The 18,715-nt window shown below is 49.5% G+C and overlaps 1 protein-coding gene and 1 pseudogene across 16 annotated transcripts in view; both read right to left on the minus strand.

Moving 5' to 3' along the window:
• NFASC (neurofascin) overlaps positions 1-18,715 on the minus strand; it is a 192,079-nt gene that overhangs the window by 70,570 nt on the left and 102,794 nt on the right. For 10 of the 16 annotated variants that reach the window (XM_063646809.1, XM_063646834.1, XM_054466865.1 and 7 more), the window contains one exon: positions 7,679-7,859. In XM_063646809.1, the coding sequence (XP_063502879.1) occupies positions 7,679-7,859 (181 nt within the window). Of the gene's footprint in view, positions 1-1,422; positions 1,441-7,678; positions 7,860-18,715 lie in introns of all 16 variants that reach the window. The other 6 variants (XM_054466858.1, XM_054466840.1, XM_054466920.2 and 3 more) reach the window with 1 other exon arrangement.
• On the minus strand, positions 4,842-5,270 carry LOC129021489 (large ribosomal subunit protein uL13-like; annotated as a pseudogene).

Consider the following 18,715-nt stretch of genomic DNA (forward strand, 5'->3'; position numbering starts at 1 on the left):
GGGAGCATGGTCAGGGCTGCAGGGACCTCCCTGGGGTCCAGCTTGGGGACCAGCTGAGATGAAGAGCTTCAGGTGCCACACATGCAAGCAGGCAAGTGGGTGGGGTGCGGGGGGCGGTGAACAGGGCCCCATTCTAGAGACCCAGCTCCTTAAATGGTGCCGCAGGAAAGAAGGTGGGTGTCAAAGATTAAGCATAAAAAGAATCCCTGTAAAAAGATCCCATAGGCAGCCAGGCGCGGTGGCTCACGCTTGTAATCCTAGCACTTTGGGAGGCAGAAGAAGGCGGATCACGAAGTCAGGAGATCGAGACCATCCTGGCTAACACGGTGAAACCCCGTCTCTACTAAAAAATACAAAAAATTAGCCGGGCGTGGTGGAGGGTGCCTGTAGTCCCAGCTACTCGGGAGGCTGAGGCAGGAGAATGACATGAACCCAGGAAGCGGAGCTTGCAGTGAGCCGAGATCACACCACTGCACTCCAGCCTGGGCGACAGAGCGAGACTCTGTTTAAAAAAAAAAAAAAAAAAAGTCCCACAGGCCAGGCATGGTGGCTCACACCTGTAATCCCAGCACTTTGGGAGGCTGAGGTGGGTGGATTTTCTGAGGTCAGGAGTTCAAGACCAGCCTGGCCAACATGGTAAAACCCCATCTCTACTAAAAGTAAAAAAAAAAAAAAAATTAGCCAGGCATGGTGGTGAGCACCTGTAACCCCAGCTACTACTCGGGAGGCTGAGGCAGGAGAATCACTTGAATCCAGGAGGCTGAGGCTGCAGTGAACCCAGATTGTGCTGCTGTACTCCAGCCTGGGTGACAGAGCGAGACTCCATTAAAAAAAAAAAAAAAATCCCATAGCATCCCAAGGAGAAACTGAAGGCCAGACTTGTTTACTCATCCTTACATTACAATGCTTAGCACAACATACAATGCACAATAGTTTTTGGTAAATGTCTGTTGAATGAATAAAGAAAGAAAAAGCAGCTAGATTTTCAGAACTTAGGGGTCATGGTGGTTCTGAGCCCTGGAGGCTCAACAAATGGCCAAACTATGGTAAGGCTAGGGCAGAGAGGGCCTTCAGTCCCCAAGAACTTCCCAGATCCTCCCCTTCTAGGTCCCAAGTGCCAGTGTTCTACCCTGGGGTCCTGTGCCAGCCACTGGAGGATGGGGAAACAGCTGTGGTGCACATGAGCTTCGGTCCAATGACCCTCTTCTTACCACGTGCCCTTCTGTCTTTCCCAGCAAGAGAATGCTGCAGGCAAGCCTCCTTCCTCCCCGCTCAGTAACATACCTCACTACAGGGCTCTGGTGTGAAGAGGCCCCAGCAGAAGTCCCAGCAGGCCACTAATCCCCAGGTAACACCTCATGCCTCATTCCTCCCTCCCACCTCCCAGAGGCACAGGCACAGACAGGCACACAGGGCACTTACGCTCATTCTGAATGCTTGCTGTTAGTTCCGACGGGTTAGCATTGGAGAGGGAGAAAAGAAGAACATTGTTATGCACACAACTGCCCCAGGCGTCCTCACGCCCCAGCACACAGGGAGTGGGTGGGGTGTGCCTGGGGAGGGTGCTGAGCACATGGCTCTCTCCTCCTGGCTGCAGAGCTCAGTGCAAGAACCAAGCAGGGTTGGGGAACGGACCCAGTGAGTGCCTTGTGGAGAAGGTGACGCCTCCCCTGGGTGACCAAAACCACAGAGTTGGGCAGAAAGACTGGCTCTGATCAAAGGACGGTGTCACCAGGAAGTCCACATGTCCCAAAGTGACAATGCTGCTTGAAAGAGGCCCTGAAGGTATTTCCCTCCATCTGATGGCACTGAGGGAAGTGGGCTCCTCAGCCAACAGTGAACAGGAGAGGCTGAGGGCAAGACAGGTGCCGGGAAGGGAGTGGATCGGAACCACTGCTGAAGGGCAAAGCTCCGAGGCCTCACTTCTCCCACAACATCTTCTCTCCTTGGCATCTCCTCCTTTCCCATCCTATGGAAGACTCTAGAGGCAAATGCCCCTTTCGTGGTACATTGCTTCTATTCATGGTACATTGCCCTATAGAAATCACACTTCTCAATGGGAGGCTCCAGGGATGAAGCAGAGGCTATGGCTCCTTTCTGTGCTTTTCACAAAGAAGGTAAGGAGGCACGTGGCACAAATCTCCCCCAGCTCCTACCTGAAGGTGCATGTGCTCGTATACGTGTGCTCCTGTGCAGGTGGATGTATGTATCTGAGGTCTGGGCTTCTCAAATTTTAACATGCATCACCTGGGGGCTGGTTAAAATGCAGGTTCTGATTCAGTTGGGCTGGGGTGGGGCCTGTGACTCTGCCTTTCTGACAAGTGCTCGGGCAATGCTATGCTGGTGGTGTGTGAACCACACTCTGGACAGGAAGGTTTTAGATGGTGTGCTTTTTGTGGGGACAAGGTCTTGGTTAAAATGTGCAGAAAAGGGAACATGTGTTGCTGTGACTTTAAAATGTCTTTTCCTGATGAATATATCAGAAAGTAACATGGCATTCTCATTTCATGCAGGTGCAGACTATTGTACTGTTGTTGCAGGCTGACTTTTTCAGAGTGAGGGCTCCTTGTGGGGAGTTGCGAGCTGCCAGCATCAGGGCAAAGCCATGGTGACTTTGAAGCCTTCCTACTTGACTTGAGTGAGATGTGGCGAGGATTCTGGGGACTTAGAGAGGGCAGCCTGGAGAAGCCAGAGTTAAGCTCAGAACAAGAGGTGCAGGAAGAGCTACAGCAGGGGAGGGAAGAGAGACCCCAGAGCAGGGGCAGAGTGTGGCAGGACAAGGGCCCTGCTGTACATGCTATGCATGAAGGAAAGTCTTGAGACTAAGACTTATGAAAAGATCCAAAATAATTTTTTCGTGTGGCCCCTAGAAGACTGAAGAGACATTTGCTTTGCCATTTGCCCAGGGCTGCCTGGGCAGGAGACAAAAGAATGAAAAGTCCAGGGGGGAAGCAAAAATCTATGGCTTCTGAACACATGCTCCCTCGAGCTAGTCTCTGTAGCATCTTCACCCATATGTGATATTCTTGCCAGGGCCCCAAGAAAGGTAACTCTAGAAAGATGAATGCCAGTTGGCTTGGGCGGGGAGAAGGGGCCATTCTTAGGAGAGGCAGGGCTGTCACTGGGACCCGCTCCCCTTGGCCCTTAGCCCAGGCCCTTAGCTTCTTCATTCAGGACATTTTTGGGGTCTCACCCTGGTTAGCAAGCCTGACAAGGGACCTCCTTTGCCTATTCAAGACTTCAAGCCTCTCTTTTATAGAATCGAAGGCTGACTCAATGGAAAGAGCCCTAGACATTGTCCAGGGAATCTCCAGATCCAAGGAAGAAGTCTCTTGGCTAAGATCATACAGGAAGTTTGCTGCAGAGCTAGAAGGAGAACCAGCACTCCCAGTGCCCAGTTCAGAGTTTGTTTTGTTTTGTTTTGTTTTTAACAAATCCATCCTTGTCCAGAGAGGTGAGCGAGCCAGCTGGGGCCTCAGGACTCTGCTCTCCTTGACATTCTGGAGAAGGGTGAGTGACAGGGGAGACTGTGGGTGCTGGAGACTGTCAGGGCAGCAAGAGCTGGTTGGATGCTGTCCCCAGCCCCCATACTATCAGGCCAGGGGCCTCTGGAGAATCTACTTGACTAAAGGGATGGCATCTGCAGCCACTACTGTGCTACTAAGGAATTTCTTACAGGGACAGAACCAACCCAGAAGACAAGCTGCCACAGGGAGAAGACAGTGGGGACAGCTTGTCTAAGGATGAGGGTGACCAAGCTCCCAACCAGTGTCACATCACTCGCCTTCTATGGAGCAGTGGAAAGTGAATTCCACAGCTCTTCCAGCCAGCTCTGCAGGCAGTGAGGCAGACGCCTGCTCGGTCTGCAAGGTTTCTTTACTCGTGTGCCTCTTTTCTTTCCCTGGTTGTGATACCTACGACCCCTGGCACCCAGCCCTCAGGAGAGGGAGCATGTGAGTGTGTGTGATTGAGGTGTGTGTGAGTGGGAGTGTGCATGAGTGTGAGCACATATGGGTATGTGAGAGCATGTGTGAGTGTGCATGAGTGTGAGCATGTGAGGATATGTGTGAGTGGGTGTGTGAGTGTGCATGAGTGAGCAGGTGTGAGCGTGAGTGTGAGTGTATGTGTGAATGTGCATGTATGTGTGAGAGTGTGCATGTGAGTTGAGGCCATCCTGCAGTGTTATTTGTGAGGAAGGTGGGGAGGAATTGTTTCTGCCACTCCTGGAAGGAAAATGCTCTCCCCTGATGCAGGGCCAGGGACAGAAGGGCCAGCAGACTCACTTTTTGGCAAACTCACTCCAGTTGATGGGGCGACCCTTGGCTTTTTCCAAAGGTCATACTGTTCTCCTTGGGGCTGGATAGGGAGGGAAGGAGGGAGGGAAGGAGGGAAGGAGGGAAGGGATGGGTGGGAGGGGTGCGTGTGACTCCGCTGGCACAGCAGTGGGAGCTGGAGGCTGGGCCTTCAAAGAGGGATTGTGCAGCGGTCCAGGGCTCTGCTCCAGGATGCCTGCGGCGCCCAGCTTCTCCAAAACAGAAGCAGTGCCCCTGCCCTCGAGACACAGATAATGTCTGCTGAAGGGGCAAATGAGTAGAAAGAACACCTGGCAGGGCGAGAACGTTAAGAATGCCTGATCTTCCTTCAGCCCAGGGCTGGATGGAGGGTGGGCTCAGCTCAGCACACATGGGAGGTCTGTGGTGCTGGGCCCAGCGAGATGGAGAGACCCGCTGAGGACAGCCTCTTCCCAGGGCAGCCGGGGCCTCTCTGAAGGGCTGGCCTTCTGTCTTGCATTCAGCTTCTTTTTTCTGTTTGTTTTTGAGGAATAAACAGTCTTTATGGGCTCAGACCAGAAGCCCATGGGTCTTGAGGACCCCTGTGGACTTGCGATTTTCTTCTCCCCGTTCTTCTGGGCCTGTTTCTGCTGCTATTTCTTTTGGTAGTGGATCTTGGCCTTTTCCCTCCTCTTTTCCTCCAGGGTGGCTATCACCGCCTGGTACTTCCAATCAACCTCATGAGTCAGGTGCCCCAGGCAAGCAAACTTTCTCGTGGGCTTCAGATGCTCAGCCTTGAGGGCAGCAGGGATCACCATCTGCTTTTTTGTGTCAGGGGCGGTGGGATCCCATCAAACACCATGAGGCGGTCCAGGGCGGCTGGCCTCACTTGGTCTTGTGGGGTAGCATGCCCCGTAGGGTCTGCCAAAAAAGAAGGCTGGCAGCCCGGGAATGGTGGGGGCCTCGGGAAGGGTTGGTGTTCATTCACTTGCAGAGGAAGGCCAGATACTTTAACTTGTTTCTATAGAAATTGCCAGAAATGCCGATGCCCTCGCAGTGCATGACCACCACCTTCCAGTCCAGCAGTACAGGAGGCCCAGGAGATAGCCTCAGCCATAGGGTGCCAGGACCTGCCCCCTCATCCCCTGTCATCTTCGGTGGCCACTGGGAAAGTGTGTTCAGTTTCTGCAGACTCTTTTTGGACATGTTGCCAGGGCCATTGGACCTGCAGCAACCGGGGAGGTGCCATGTGTGTGGGGCACGCTCCGGGCATCCTGGGTCTCCTGCCCTGACACAGCCAGGGCTTCTGGAATGGCATTGCAGAAGGACTTCCCTCTCCATCAGAGAGGCGCTGTGGTCCTATCCCGGCTCTGTCGCTTCCTTGTCTCTAACCCGCAGGCTAAGGATAACACCTATGTTGAGGGTTAGCTGCCAGAACCATGTGCGATGAGGCACGTGCAGCACTTAGCTCACTTCCTGGTGCATGACACCTGCAATTCCAGTGGTTTCCAAGGAGAAGGACTCAAAGGAGGCAGGTAGGGGTGGGACATATCAGGTCCCAAATTTGGGGGTCAAGAGACTTGGGTTCTTTTTTGATTCCACCGCCCATTTGCTGTGCGACTCTAAGCTAGCAAAGGCTTGAGTTTCCATGAACACAACGTGGGGTGGGGGTCATCCCAGGGACACTGGAATGGGGAGATGGTGGGGAGATCAGGGCACTCTCAGCTCTACCCTACAGGTGGGGCTTTGGAGAGCCTGACTGCTTGGGGTGTCTGCTGTGTCTCCGTTTCCTGTAGAGCTTTAGAATTCCAGATTCTTAAGATAGACACCAAAGCCATCTATTTATAGGCTCACCTTGCAGGGACCCCTCACCCACTGGCCCCGGAGATCAAAGCAGCAGGTGAGTGAGAGAGGAGAAGTGGCAGAAGAGAAACGAGCCTTCACCACTTCCCTGATAACCCAATTTCCTCTGCACACCCTCCCTCCGGGCACTTGGTCTTACCAGGCTCCTTATTAGACTGTCTGCCTGGGACTGTTAATGAGAAACTCTCCTCGAGCCAGCCGCGCAGACAGTTACCATGGGAACAGGTCCTTTCACAACTCTCCTCTCCTCCCTCCCTCCCTCCCACCCTGTGCACGTGCACACGTGTGTGGGCATGCATACATATGCACACATACATTCAAGTCCACATGCCTGGGGGTATTGGGAGGGCAGGAGGGGCTTTGCCCATCTTACCTCTGGGTCTGACTTATAGTTACTACTGGTGTTCTATCATCCAAAGTGTCCCCTCCTCTGGGGCAGCTATTATTGGTGAAGTAGGGTGCCAGGAGGGCTGAGATACCTCCAACTCTTCTCCAAACTATGCTAACTCCAGGACCAGGGGTCTGGCTTTGGAGAGCTCAGGGAGGACTTTTTAGAGTTTGTATTACTCTCCTGCCTCTCTCCCCAGACATCTGTTAACTGGAGAGAGCCCAAGCCAATGTTAGTGTCATGTGGGTCCCCTCTGTTCCTTGACACAAGGAACAGGGGTCAGAGATGGCTCACATCTTAGCCTGGGGATGCTAAGACATTTTGCCAGACGTGTCAGAGTTGTGGTAAAGGTGGCACACACCTAACGGCAGGGCTGAGGAGCTTGGCTGCCAATACATGGGCCATTGATGAACGCAGCAACAGATATGGTTGGTGGAGACATGGCTGTTAGATTTGCATTTTAAGCCCCTTACTTTATGATTCTGATGGTCAAATAATGCCCCCTCCATGAGAAACAGAATGACAGCAATTTTACTTTTTATCTTTACTGCGGGAAAGTTGAAAACAATGAGAAGGAATCCATGCCTGGTTTTCCCATGCGGCATGATAATGGAGCTCTATTTTAATGTCTAATTTAGCCATGTCTTTTGCAAAGATAATTCTGCTCCCAGCCCTTCCGAGGCCTGTGTCCTCCTGATTACTCCAGCCAAGAGGGCCCGAAGGGTGTGGATTTGAATATATCAGACATTAGAAAGGCAATAAGAACTGGTCCACCACACTTGACCCTGGAAACTGCTTTTATGGGCAAGTCAAGACCACAGAGGACCTGGAGAGGTGAGCAGAAGGAAAAACCCAAGTGACACTCAGAATCCCAAACTCTGCCACCTCTGGTCCCACTCAGCTGGCTCCAGGAGCCCCAAGCATCAGCTCAGCCACAGCCCTGAGAAACTGGCTCTGCAACATACAGTCTCAAACTTCCAAACATGAGCCCGTGTCAATTCTTTGGAGAGAAACCCAGCTCTGAATCTCAGAATCCACTGCTTCCCCTCTCCTCAACCTTCTTTGAATGATCTGAACTTTCCTCTGACCTTCCCTCCCCTCCCACCCCTCTGCCCAAAATCAGGAGAAAAAGAGAAGAGGATAGGGCAGGACTCACGATCCATAGGAATTTCGATGGCTCCGCCAAGACTGAGGAGGCAGAGGAGGAAGGCTGCATGGACCCAGGGCGGTGGTGGCTTCCTGGCCATCCTCGGCACCCGGCCCTGCTCCCTGCTCCCCAGCACTCGGGGTCTTGTCACCTCGAGCCGCTTTAACTGGGCTTCCCGGACAGAGCTCAGCTGTGGAAAGAAACATAAGAGCAAGTGGGTTTTTCACGAACTTGTGGTTTGCTCTAGCAATTCTACAGGGCTTTGGAGGACCCAAGGGCCCCCTTGGTCAGAGTAATGTTCTAGATAGAGCAGAGTTTCTTAACCTCAACACTACTGACACATGGGACTGAACAATTCTTGGCCTGGGCAACTGTCCTGGGTATTGTAAGATGTTTAGCAGCATCCCTGACCTCTACCCAATAGAAGCCAGTGCAGCCTTCACCACTACCAATCAGAAATGTCTCCAGACATTGGCAATTGTTCCCTGGAGGGCAAAACCCCCAGCTGAAAACCAGTTAGAGAAGGAAGGGCAACTCTGCAAAGAACAGTCATGAAAACAAACACTGGCCTATTGGCCTGCAGGCCCAGCAACCAGAAGATGCCATGCACCGATCTGGTAAGAAATGCACCAATCTCACAGCCTCTCTGAACCACATGTGCTGAGTGTGCCTGGGGTTGAGCATATTTGTGGTAGAGGCACAGAGATGAGATCGCACTGATGTCCTTTGATCCCAGGACGAAGGGGGCAGGGTGACATTGGCAGGACTGGGGATCATGGGTTAGATAGGTGAAGACTTGGCGCACAAAGGACTTTTTGTCGTTTTTGCGTGCAGCTAAGGAACAGTGGCCCCTGATATTGTCCTTTTTATAGATAATGGCAGTGGTGAGACGATGACCAGGAAGAAGTGGGCTTCAGGTGGTTGGTAGAGTAAAAAACATGTATGATGATTCAGTGTTCATCCTCAAGCACAAGAAATCATCCCAGGGCTTACAGGGATGGTGTTAAAAATGGTTGTCCAAGGAACCTAGAATGGATCCTTAGAGACAAACCTTTCTTCTCCTCCTCTAGAAAGACAAGAGCAAGAATGGCCTACAGCTGAGACTCAAATACTGTGTTTTAAGATTGCCTGAGGTTCTGAAACATACACTTTAAAAAACTGGTCCAGTTTGTTATTCTACTGTGGTGCCAAGTCAAAGAGGAAGGCAGGCGGTGGCTTCTCCAGAATTCTCCCAGTTTTCCTAGATTCAATAGCTACCTATCAGGTGGACACATCATTCTCCTGCTCCTATTTTATTCGGCAGCAAATTCAAGCCCACTCTCAATTGTGCACATGCACCATCTCCCATCCACCCTGACTGAGGGTGCAGAAGATAAGAACAGGACTCCAGTGCTTGCTCTCTGAGGGGGCGAGAGATCCTGGGAGACAAGGCCATCCTTCTGGAGACCTGGAGCAAAAAGCAGGTCACTGATTATTGCAATAGGACAAGGGACTTCCCTTGTGCCAGGATATGAGGCAAACTAAAGGATTCTTATTCACATTTTTGCAGTTTCTTTCCTAGAAGCTGGGCCCAGCACCAACCCTCAACTTTGTGTATATTTCTGGACTCCATCCACTTGCCTCCTTTCCCACTGCCACCACCGTGGTTTTGATCACCAACATTTCATGCCAGAGTTACTGCAACAGCTTCCTAAGTGGGCTCTCCACGTCCATGTTTCCCCCGTGGTTTGTTTTTTACTTTAACATTTTTAATCGACACATAATAATTGTACACATTTATGGGATGCAGTGTGATATGCCCCTCTGATTTACTCTCCACTCATAACCAAAGCTGTTATTTCTAAAGGCAAACAGAAATGTGCTACTCCCCTAGCGTAACTCTCAATAACTCACTGCTGCTTGGGAGTTAAAGGTAGTGTCCTTGACATGGCTCAGAGGTCCTGCATAATGCATCCCCTCTGCTAGCTCACTGCTCATCCCTCCCTTGTATCCTGTGTTCCAGCCAAGACTGCTCTTCTACCAGCTCCCTCAGTACATCACGCTTGGTCTTGCTTACTGACTTTTGCACCATTAAGCTCTGGTCAAGAACACTCTGTGTCTGCCCGCTGTCGTTAGTATTTGCGAGGTATGACATATGTGTCCTTCATCTTTGCTCCTGAACACACTTTACTTCCCCCATTATGACACATTTCACTTTGTATTCATTCCAAAAGCCACTTGTCTATCTCCCCTATGAAAATGAAAGCTTTTTTATAAGGGAAGGTACCCTGTCTTGTTTACTGTTCTATTCTTAGAATCGATCATAGTACCTAAAACATAGCAGATCCTCGAGACTGTGAGAGGGATCGATATATGGATGGATGAAAAAATGAACGAATGATTAAATGGATGAAATAAGAAGCCATTTGGACCATCATGTGCTTTTTAAAACCTCACGCTTCCCCAGAAAACCACCAGGCGGCGCAGGAGAGCACATGCTGTGGACCTGGGTGGCATACTGTGAAGGCTACTCATTAGTGGAAGAAAAAAATCCGTCCCTACACAGACAGTGCTTTCTGGAGAGGAAACCAACAAGGTGAAAGAGGGTTAAGAGAGTAGAAAATCTCCCAAGGAGGGACCCTCTGGCTAGAAGGCATCACAGGAGGTCTTTGGCTCACCTTCCCAACTCTCTAAGATGGTCCTTATACTGTCGCAGAAAGAATCCACTAATGCCTCTCCTAGGCTTATACATCTCCAAAGACCAGACTCAGATTAGGCAGCTGAACCCTTAGTGCTGAGGGAACCTGCGCTAGAGGAAGGCGCAGCAGGGGCAGCGGGGATGGCTCCCATCCAGGCTCCATGACCACCATGTTTGGTTTAGGAGCTGCCAAGCAGTAGGAAGTGAAGGGAAAGAGACAGATATTTTATTTTGGGACTCTTGATAGAACTAGGAAGCCAGAAGCTATTCATTAAATCAGATACACATTGGCAAGAAAAAAAAGCCCAATTGTATGGGATATTTTAAACTCACTATTTAACAACAGAGTGGAAAAAGAATCTCAAGATAATCACATTTAGCTGTGTAGCAATTCTCTCCCTCTCTCCTCTCTGGAACCCAGTTTTTCCAACAAAATCTTACAAGAGGAAAAGAATTTAAAGAACACTAGTTTCATACAATCCCCTTTCTTTTCAGATGAAGAAACAAAAGCCCAGAGAAGGGAAGTGACTGGTTTGAGTTTATCCAGCTGGTCAGTGGCAAAGGTAGAAAAAGAACCCGGGTTTCTTGACCCCTAGTCCAGGGATTTTCCACCCATTTTTCTCTTTTTATATACAGGAAAAGTACCAGAGTAAGGTTGCTATTTAAAAAAGAAATGTATAGTTTGGCAGTTCCTCAAAAAGTTAGACATAAAATTACCATATGACTCTGCAATTCTACTTCTAAGGTATATGTGCAAAAGGATTAAAAACAGGCATCAAACAAGTACATGTACACGAATGTTCACAGCAGCATCATGCACAACAGCCAAAGGGTGGACACAGCCCAGATGTCCTCTAAGGAATGAATGGATAAACAAATTCCAGTATGTATATACCCTGGAATATGACTCAGCCATAGGAAGGAATTCAATACTGACATGCTCCAATGTGGATGAATCCTGAAAACATGCTCGGTGAAAGAACCATGCACAAAAGGTCACAGGGAATGATCCCATATATATGACATGTCTAGGTCTTATCTGTAGAACAGATACATACATAGAGACAAAACACAGATTGTCTTTGGTGACCAGAGGCAGAGGGGAAGGGAGAAGGAGGGTAATTGGTTAATGGGTATGAGGTTTCCTTTTGAGATGCAAATGTTTTGGAACTAGCTAGAGTTGTGGGTGCACACATTGTGAATGGACCAAATGCTACTGAATTGTGCACTTAATTTAATTAATTTATTTTTGAGACAGAATGTCACTCTGTTGCCCAGGCGGGAGTGCAGTGGCATGATCTCGGCTCACTGCAGCCTCCACCTCCTGGGTTCAAGTGATTCTCGTGCCTTAGCCTTCCAAGTAGCTGGGATTACAGGCATGTACCACCACACCCAGTTAAATTTTGTATTTTTAGTAGAGACAGAGTTTGACTATGTTGCCCAGGCTGGTCTCAAACTCCTGACCTCAGGTGATCCACCCAGCTCGGCCTCCCAAAGTGTTGGGATTATAGGTGTTAGCCACCACGCCCGGCTTTGAGTTGTGCACTTTAAAATGGTTTCTGTTTCACCTCAATAAAAAAGAAAAGTATAATATTGGCCTCCATTATGTGCTCATAAAGATGGGACAGAGGATGAAGAGGACAGGTTATTTGATGTGAGCATATAAGGGCCCTCAGCTCCCCAGGCTGGGCTCACTCAGCACGGAAGACAGGCACATGGTTTGCAACCCTTACCATCCATTCTGAGGGAATTTCCATCCAAGTCAAAGGAAGGAGTGAATCTACCATCTTTCTGAGTATGAGAGTTCTAGTACTGAGCTCAAAGAACCCAACACAGAGTGACGGCAGAGATGCCCTGCCTGAAGGTACCCCCACATCAGCAAGGCTTACAGTTCCCCTGTCCTGATGACCAGGAAGAAAGTTGGAAGGGACAGGCTTGCTAGCCTACAGCAATCAAGTCCACATTTCCCGTTAAACCTTAGTCATTGCACAGTCTTGCCCTATGGCCCAGTCATGCCGCCTCTCGGGTTCCTCTCCCAGCCCTTCCAACCACACCAGAGGTGACTGCTTAGGTGCAGAGAAGTGCAACATCCAGATGTGGGGGTGGTTGATTCTAGTGAGATCATCCCAGGGAGGACCAGGAAACTCCCACATCCTAGGAGGGAAAGTAGAGGACGGGGGTGGCGGAGTAGGTTGAGCCTGAAGAAGAGGGGCCACAGTGATTGTATTCACATGCTGGGAGAGAGTGTAGAATTTTTCTGTTTAGTTCCACAGGGGCAAAGCTAGGACCAAATAGGAGGATGTTTCAGAGAGGCAGGTGCTTCCTTGAGTCACGGGAAGAATTGTCTGATAAATGCAGCCATGCCACAATACCATTAGTGAAAAAACATACTCTAAATATGATATGTTTGAAGGATCCTTTTATATATAATAACATAAGAGGCAGGTTGTAAGGATATAAAATATATGAGAGGAGGGCTCATTGCTGCGGGCAGGGAGAGAATGCAGAAAAGAACAAAAATAAATACAACAAAGAAATAAATCCTTTGTGGATGGCTGGTATACTAAGTACTGGAGAACATGATTAATTCAGCTCGTGTATATCTGAGGTCTCCCAATCCCCCTACACACACACACACACACACACACACACACACACACATCCATCCATACAGGAAGAAAAGAGAATAGAACTACCTGAAGGTGAAATGTTCTGCCATGTTAAGTACTGTTTCATAAAAGCTCCAAATGGCGTTGGTTAGGTGTGTTACTGACAACATTCCCACACAGGAGGAAGGCTGGATGCTTTTCAGAGTCACCTGGACACTCTTCAAACATGCAGATTCCCGGGTCCTCAATCTTCTAGGCAGGGGCCAAATCAGGTTGTAGGTTGTTTTTAATGCCCTTAGAACCTGTTATCTCACACAGGGATGGTCCACACATGTGGGCAACCTGCCTGAACACAAGGCCTTTAAATTTGCAAGGCTTGTGAGAGATTCAGATTCAAAATATCCAAGATGTCACATGTGAGTTTGCTAATGATCTGCCTGGTAGAAGACCTCTGGACATGGTGGTGTCTTGTCTAGTTCGAGAGCATTGGCTGCATGGTTAGACCGCCTGGTTTGAGGCCACTTCCCACTTAAAAGTATGGGAGCCGGCGGCGGGGTGGGGGGCTTGGGCGAGCACTGAAGCTTGGAAGCTTTGTATTTATCATCTGAAAAATGGGGATAACAATAGCACCAATCCTAGAAGGCTGCTGTGAGGATTTATCACACAATTCCTATGTAAAACACTTGGTAAAGCATGGGGCACAGAGTAAATGCTTAAAAAATGTCAGCTGCTGCCCCTGAGTGGGTTTGAGCTCAAAGAGATGAGGGAAGCATTCTGTCCACCTCCACGACATGACAATATGAATAGTAAGTGGCTGTAATAATGATGCATCCACGGTGACAGCCTGCTTTTCTGTTTTTCCTTTTCTTCTGGGTCCTGGTTTCTTTCCCCACATTGGGGGCCCCTGGTGTTGATTCCACAAGCTGTCCCTGGCAGACGGATGAGATCCCGTAGCTCCCACGAGCTGTCGCCATCGGGAGCTCCTCACATTCCCGCAGCCACATTCTGGGCAGGCTGTCCTGGTGGTCACAACACATCTGAAGTGACAGGGAGAGAAGACTGGCAGCGCCGAGACATGGCTCAGCTGGCAGCTCTTCGTTTCCTGGAGGGGAAGCCATCTCAGACTTTTGGGCTGCAGTCGGCAGGGATTCATTCACATAGCCGACTGGACGGCAGGGATTACTCTAGAGAACAATTGCATGGACAAGAGACAAAGCCCCTCTGCTCGCATGGAGCTTCCATCCCAGCGCGGAGGACAGTAAATAAATGTTGAACAAAAAATCCAGTAGCAATAAGTGCAACAGAGAAAACACAACTGACCTGCACACGGATGTTTAGCAGCTTTGTTGATAATTTTGCCAAAACCCAGACAGAAGCAACCAGGATGTCCTCCCATCAGCGGATGGAGAAATGGAGGTACATCCAATGGAATATTACTCAGTGCCCAAAAGAAGTGAGCTACCAAGCCATGGAAAGACATGGAGGAAAGGCACACTATTAAGTGAAGGAAGCCAGTCTGAAAAGGCTGCGCACTGTGTGGTTACAACTACATGACATTCTGGAAAAGGCAAAACTATAGAGATAGTAGAAAGATCTGTGATTGCTGGGGATGTGGGTTGGGGGATGAATAGACAGAGCACAGAGGAGGGTGTTTAGAGCAGTGAAACTTCTCTGTATGATGCCCTAATAGTAGATACTTGTTCATTATATAATACATTTGTCCAAACCCATAGAACTCCAAGAGTGAACCCTAACATCAGCTGTGGGCTGTGGGTGATAATGATGTGTCCATGTAGCTTCATCGACTGTAACGAACATGTTAGTATGGTGAGAAATGTTGATAATGGAGGGGGCTGTGCACATGTGAAGATGGGGTGCATGGGAACTCTCTGTACCTTGAACCTAAAACTGCTCTAGAAGTATTTTTTTTAATGAAAGAAACCACAGTAGTGATTGATGTGATGTGATAAAGTGAAGTGAGTGGTCAAAGAAGGCCTCTGTGTGAGAAGTTGACATCTCACCAAGACCTGAATGGTAAGAAGGCACTAACCTTGCAAAGACAGGTCAGAAAAGCATCCCAGGCAGGAAGAGCTGATTGTGCAAAGGCCCTATGGCAGGAATCACATTGCCCCATGCAAGAAACTGAGAGAAGCCAGCATGGCTGGAGCTTGGAGGGCACAAGGAGAAGAATGGAACAAGTCACGGTCAGAGAGACAGAGTCCAGGGCGTGCTCACGGAGAGCTCTGAAGGCCAAAGGAAGGAGCTTGAAGCACATTCTAAGCATGATAGGATAGGAAGCGGCTGCAGGGTTTGAAGCCAGAGTGACATGGTGAGATTTGCTTGTAAAGATCACTGTGGCTGCCACACGGAGGGCGGAATGTTGATGGACCAGTGTGGAAGCGGGCAGGCCAGGTAGGAGGCTCCACAGCCTCTGAGTGAAGCCAGCCCTCAGCCTGCACACCAGACGCCCCACGCTCTTTCAACAAGACCCCCACCCTGTGCAGCCAGCCTCGTGGCCACCTCTGGGGTAAAACATAAAATACCCAGAGCGGTGAGGACAGAGCTAAACATTTCTTAAGAATCTGTTAGTGCTGGACATGGTGGCTCACACCTGTAATCCCAGCACTTTGGGAGGCCGAAGCGGACAGATCACTTGAGGTCAGGAGTTTGAGACCAGCCTGGCCAACGTAGTGAAATCCCATCTCTACAAAACTATAAAAAATTAGCCAGGTATGGGGGTGCACGCCTGTAATCCCAGCTACTCGGGAGGCTGAGACAGGAGAATCACTTGAACCTGGGAGGTGAAGGTTGCAGTGAGCCAAGATTGTACCGCTGCACTCCAGCCTGGGTTACAGAGCGAGACTCCATCTCAAAAAAAATAAAAGAGAGAGAGAGAGAGAGAATCTGTTAGTGCTAAGTTTTCACATTGGGTCCAGAGGAGCTGGTGGGTTTTCCGAAAGTGACTCAGGGGCCTTCTTCAAGGAGGATTGGGCAGGAGGAGAACAGGTGGGACTCAGGACCCCCCCTCCCATGCTCCCCAGAGCTGCCAACAGTCACTGTTTTTATACTGGGGTTTCATATAAGGTTTTATTTGAAGAAAAGACTGTTGAGTGAAGGAAGAACCACAGTAAAGGCAGACTGGGAAAGGAGGGTGACTGACGTAAAGATAGTGTGGGAGGAAAGAACTGGAAACCTTGTGCAGCAGCCTAATGTTCCATATTCAAAAACCCTGTGCCCAGTGGCCGTGATGCATGGGGGCAATGGCAAGGCATGGGCGTGAGGAGGAACATGCCAGGCTAAGGCTGTAGTGCTGGCCTTGGAAAATCCCCCAGCCTTCCCACGCTAGCTGTTGCATTTGTGTTGAGGACTGGGGTGCCCAGTCTCATCTTCCCCTATCCCATTTCGGATCACTCCTACTTATACCCCATGCAGACTGAACAGATCAGACACTGGCCAGACCCTAGATGACAGTACAGTCCTGACACACAAGCTCTGCAGCACCCAGCCCAGGACAGTCAGGCTTGCTCAGTGCTGTCAGCTCCCCTATTTCTTGCTGCCACTTTCAACTCAGAACTGACCAGGAAAGCTCAATATGTTCCCAAACCAGTCACATAAGATGCCCACTTCTAGTTTGCCCATCTCCAGTTTCCCAGACACATCTGGAGCCTTCCTTTCTCTCATGACAAAGCTTTCCCACTCCCCTGCCTGCCTCTGAGTCTCTGTCAAATGCAGGTGATGGTGGCTGACTCCCTTGCTGTAGCAAGCTCTGAATAAATAGCTTCCGCTTGTTCTCATGTGGGTGGTCTTTGTTTACCTCCACACTGTCTTTACGGCAATCACTCTTCTTTCCTAGTCTGCCTTTACTGCTCTCCTTCTTTCTCCTAATTCTTTGCCATCTTCCAGGCTCAGGTCAGGTGCTACCTCCTCTGGGAAGTCTCCCTTGGTTTCCCGGCACCATCCCTTCCCACCAAGGCTGGATTAGGTCCTTGTCCTATGTGCTCTTAGAGCATTCTGGAATATACTCACTATAATGAGTGCTAGATTTCAGTGTCAATTAATTGTCTGTTTCCCCAACTGCACCATGAGTTCCTTGAGGCTAAGACAGTGTCTTGTTCAACCTGCACAATGTCCAGCACACAGAGAACTCTAGTGTACATTTACTGGCTGCCTAGCCAGCACCCATACTATCCTCCTCCCATCCACAGTGCCCATATTTTTCTTTGGAGAATTCATCTCTACCCCTTTCTCAGAGCAATCCTACACCAATTCCAGGGCTGGGCCCTGATTAGTTTAAGCCAATTACCATCCCCCAGCCTCTCACTACCACAGCTGGTTTGGGAATGGGCATCTATTCCAGCAGGCGGCAATGTGATTCATGAAGACTTCTGCTGAGACCTCTGGGAAAGAGGAGTTTCCCCTCTCTTCTGAAAAAGACCCTGTGGTCATCTTCAGTAAGAGGAGAGGCTGGAGCTGTTGGGGGTGGGAAAGGGGGTCTCCACGTGGAATCTGAGGATAACCCGGAAGGCAGACAGAAGACATAGGAAGACTCAATCCTTCATGTCCTTGTTTGAGTTACTGATTGAGCATTTTCTGAAACAAGTCTTACTGTGGGTTTTTAATTACACATACATTTACATTAACAATTCTCTTTAATTTGTAAGCCAGTTAGAGTTGAATTTTCTATCACTTGCAACTGGCAGTGCTGTCAGAATCAGAAATGCCCCTAGAATGCTGGTTGATGCCTACCTATGCTGCCACTTTCTGTATAAAAAAAAGTGTCCTTCCTCCTGCCCACCTCTACCTGGACCAGCCCCAGCTTCCGCATGGATCTGCCCTTAACCATGAAATGCTGCTCTCCCCAGAACTTCCAAACTCTTCTCAATTGGCTCTCTGCCTCAGCAGAGAAACATCTTCAAGTTTCTCTCATCTTTTTTTTTTTTATGAAATGGAGTCTCACTCTGTCACCCAGGGTGGAGTGCAATAGCGTGATCTCAGCTCATTGCAACTTCCACCTCTTGGGTTCAAGTGATTTTCCTGCCTCAGCCCCCCGAGTAGCTGGGATTACAGGCACCTGCCACCACGCCCAGCTAATTTTTGTATTTTTAGTAGAGACAAGGTTTCACCATGTTGGCCAGGCTGGCCTCGAACTCCTGACCATAGATGATCCACCCACCTCAGCCTCCCGAAGTGCTGGGATTACAGGCGTGAGCCGCCATGCCCAGCCTCTCTTATCTTATAACAAAAAGATCCTTCTCTGTATCCCACAGCCTCCCTATATATGCATACTAGAATTTTTTTCTCCATCTCTTCTCTTCTGAAAGGTTTTTTTTTTTTTTTTTTTGCTTCTTCCTTTCCCATTCACTCCTCATGCTCCTCTAACTCTCCTCTCCTGACCTCCCACTGGCTGAATCTAGTGTTCTCAGTCTTTATTTTGCCAAACCTCCTGGAGGTATTAAAAATTGTTAACCACTCCATTTATCCTATAACGTTCTTTCCTCCTTGGACTCTGAGACATCACTTTGAGGCCCCATCTTGGGTCTGGCATTTATAGCCTCCATGGCAACACTGATCACATGGCTGGATTCTCTTTTTCTGCCTAAAATTCAGTGTCTCCACTGGGGTCATGTGCCCCATCTCCAGTCCCCATCTTTGTTGGTGGTACCCACCCAAGTCATTCAAGCCAGACACCTGGGAATTGCCCTTACAACCCACCCCTTTTCATAGCCCACACCCAGGCATTAAGGCCCTCAGACTGTCTAC

The sequence above is a fragment of the Pongo pygmaeus genome, chromosome 1, assembly GCF_028885625.2.
Source record: "Pongo pygmaeus isolate AG05252 chromosome 1, NHGRI_mPonPyg2-v2.0_pri, whole genome shotgun sequence".
NCBI classification, from domain to species: domain Eukaryota; kingdom Metazoa; phylum Chordata; class Mammalia; order Primates; family Hominidae; genus Pongo; species Pongo pygmaeus.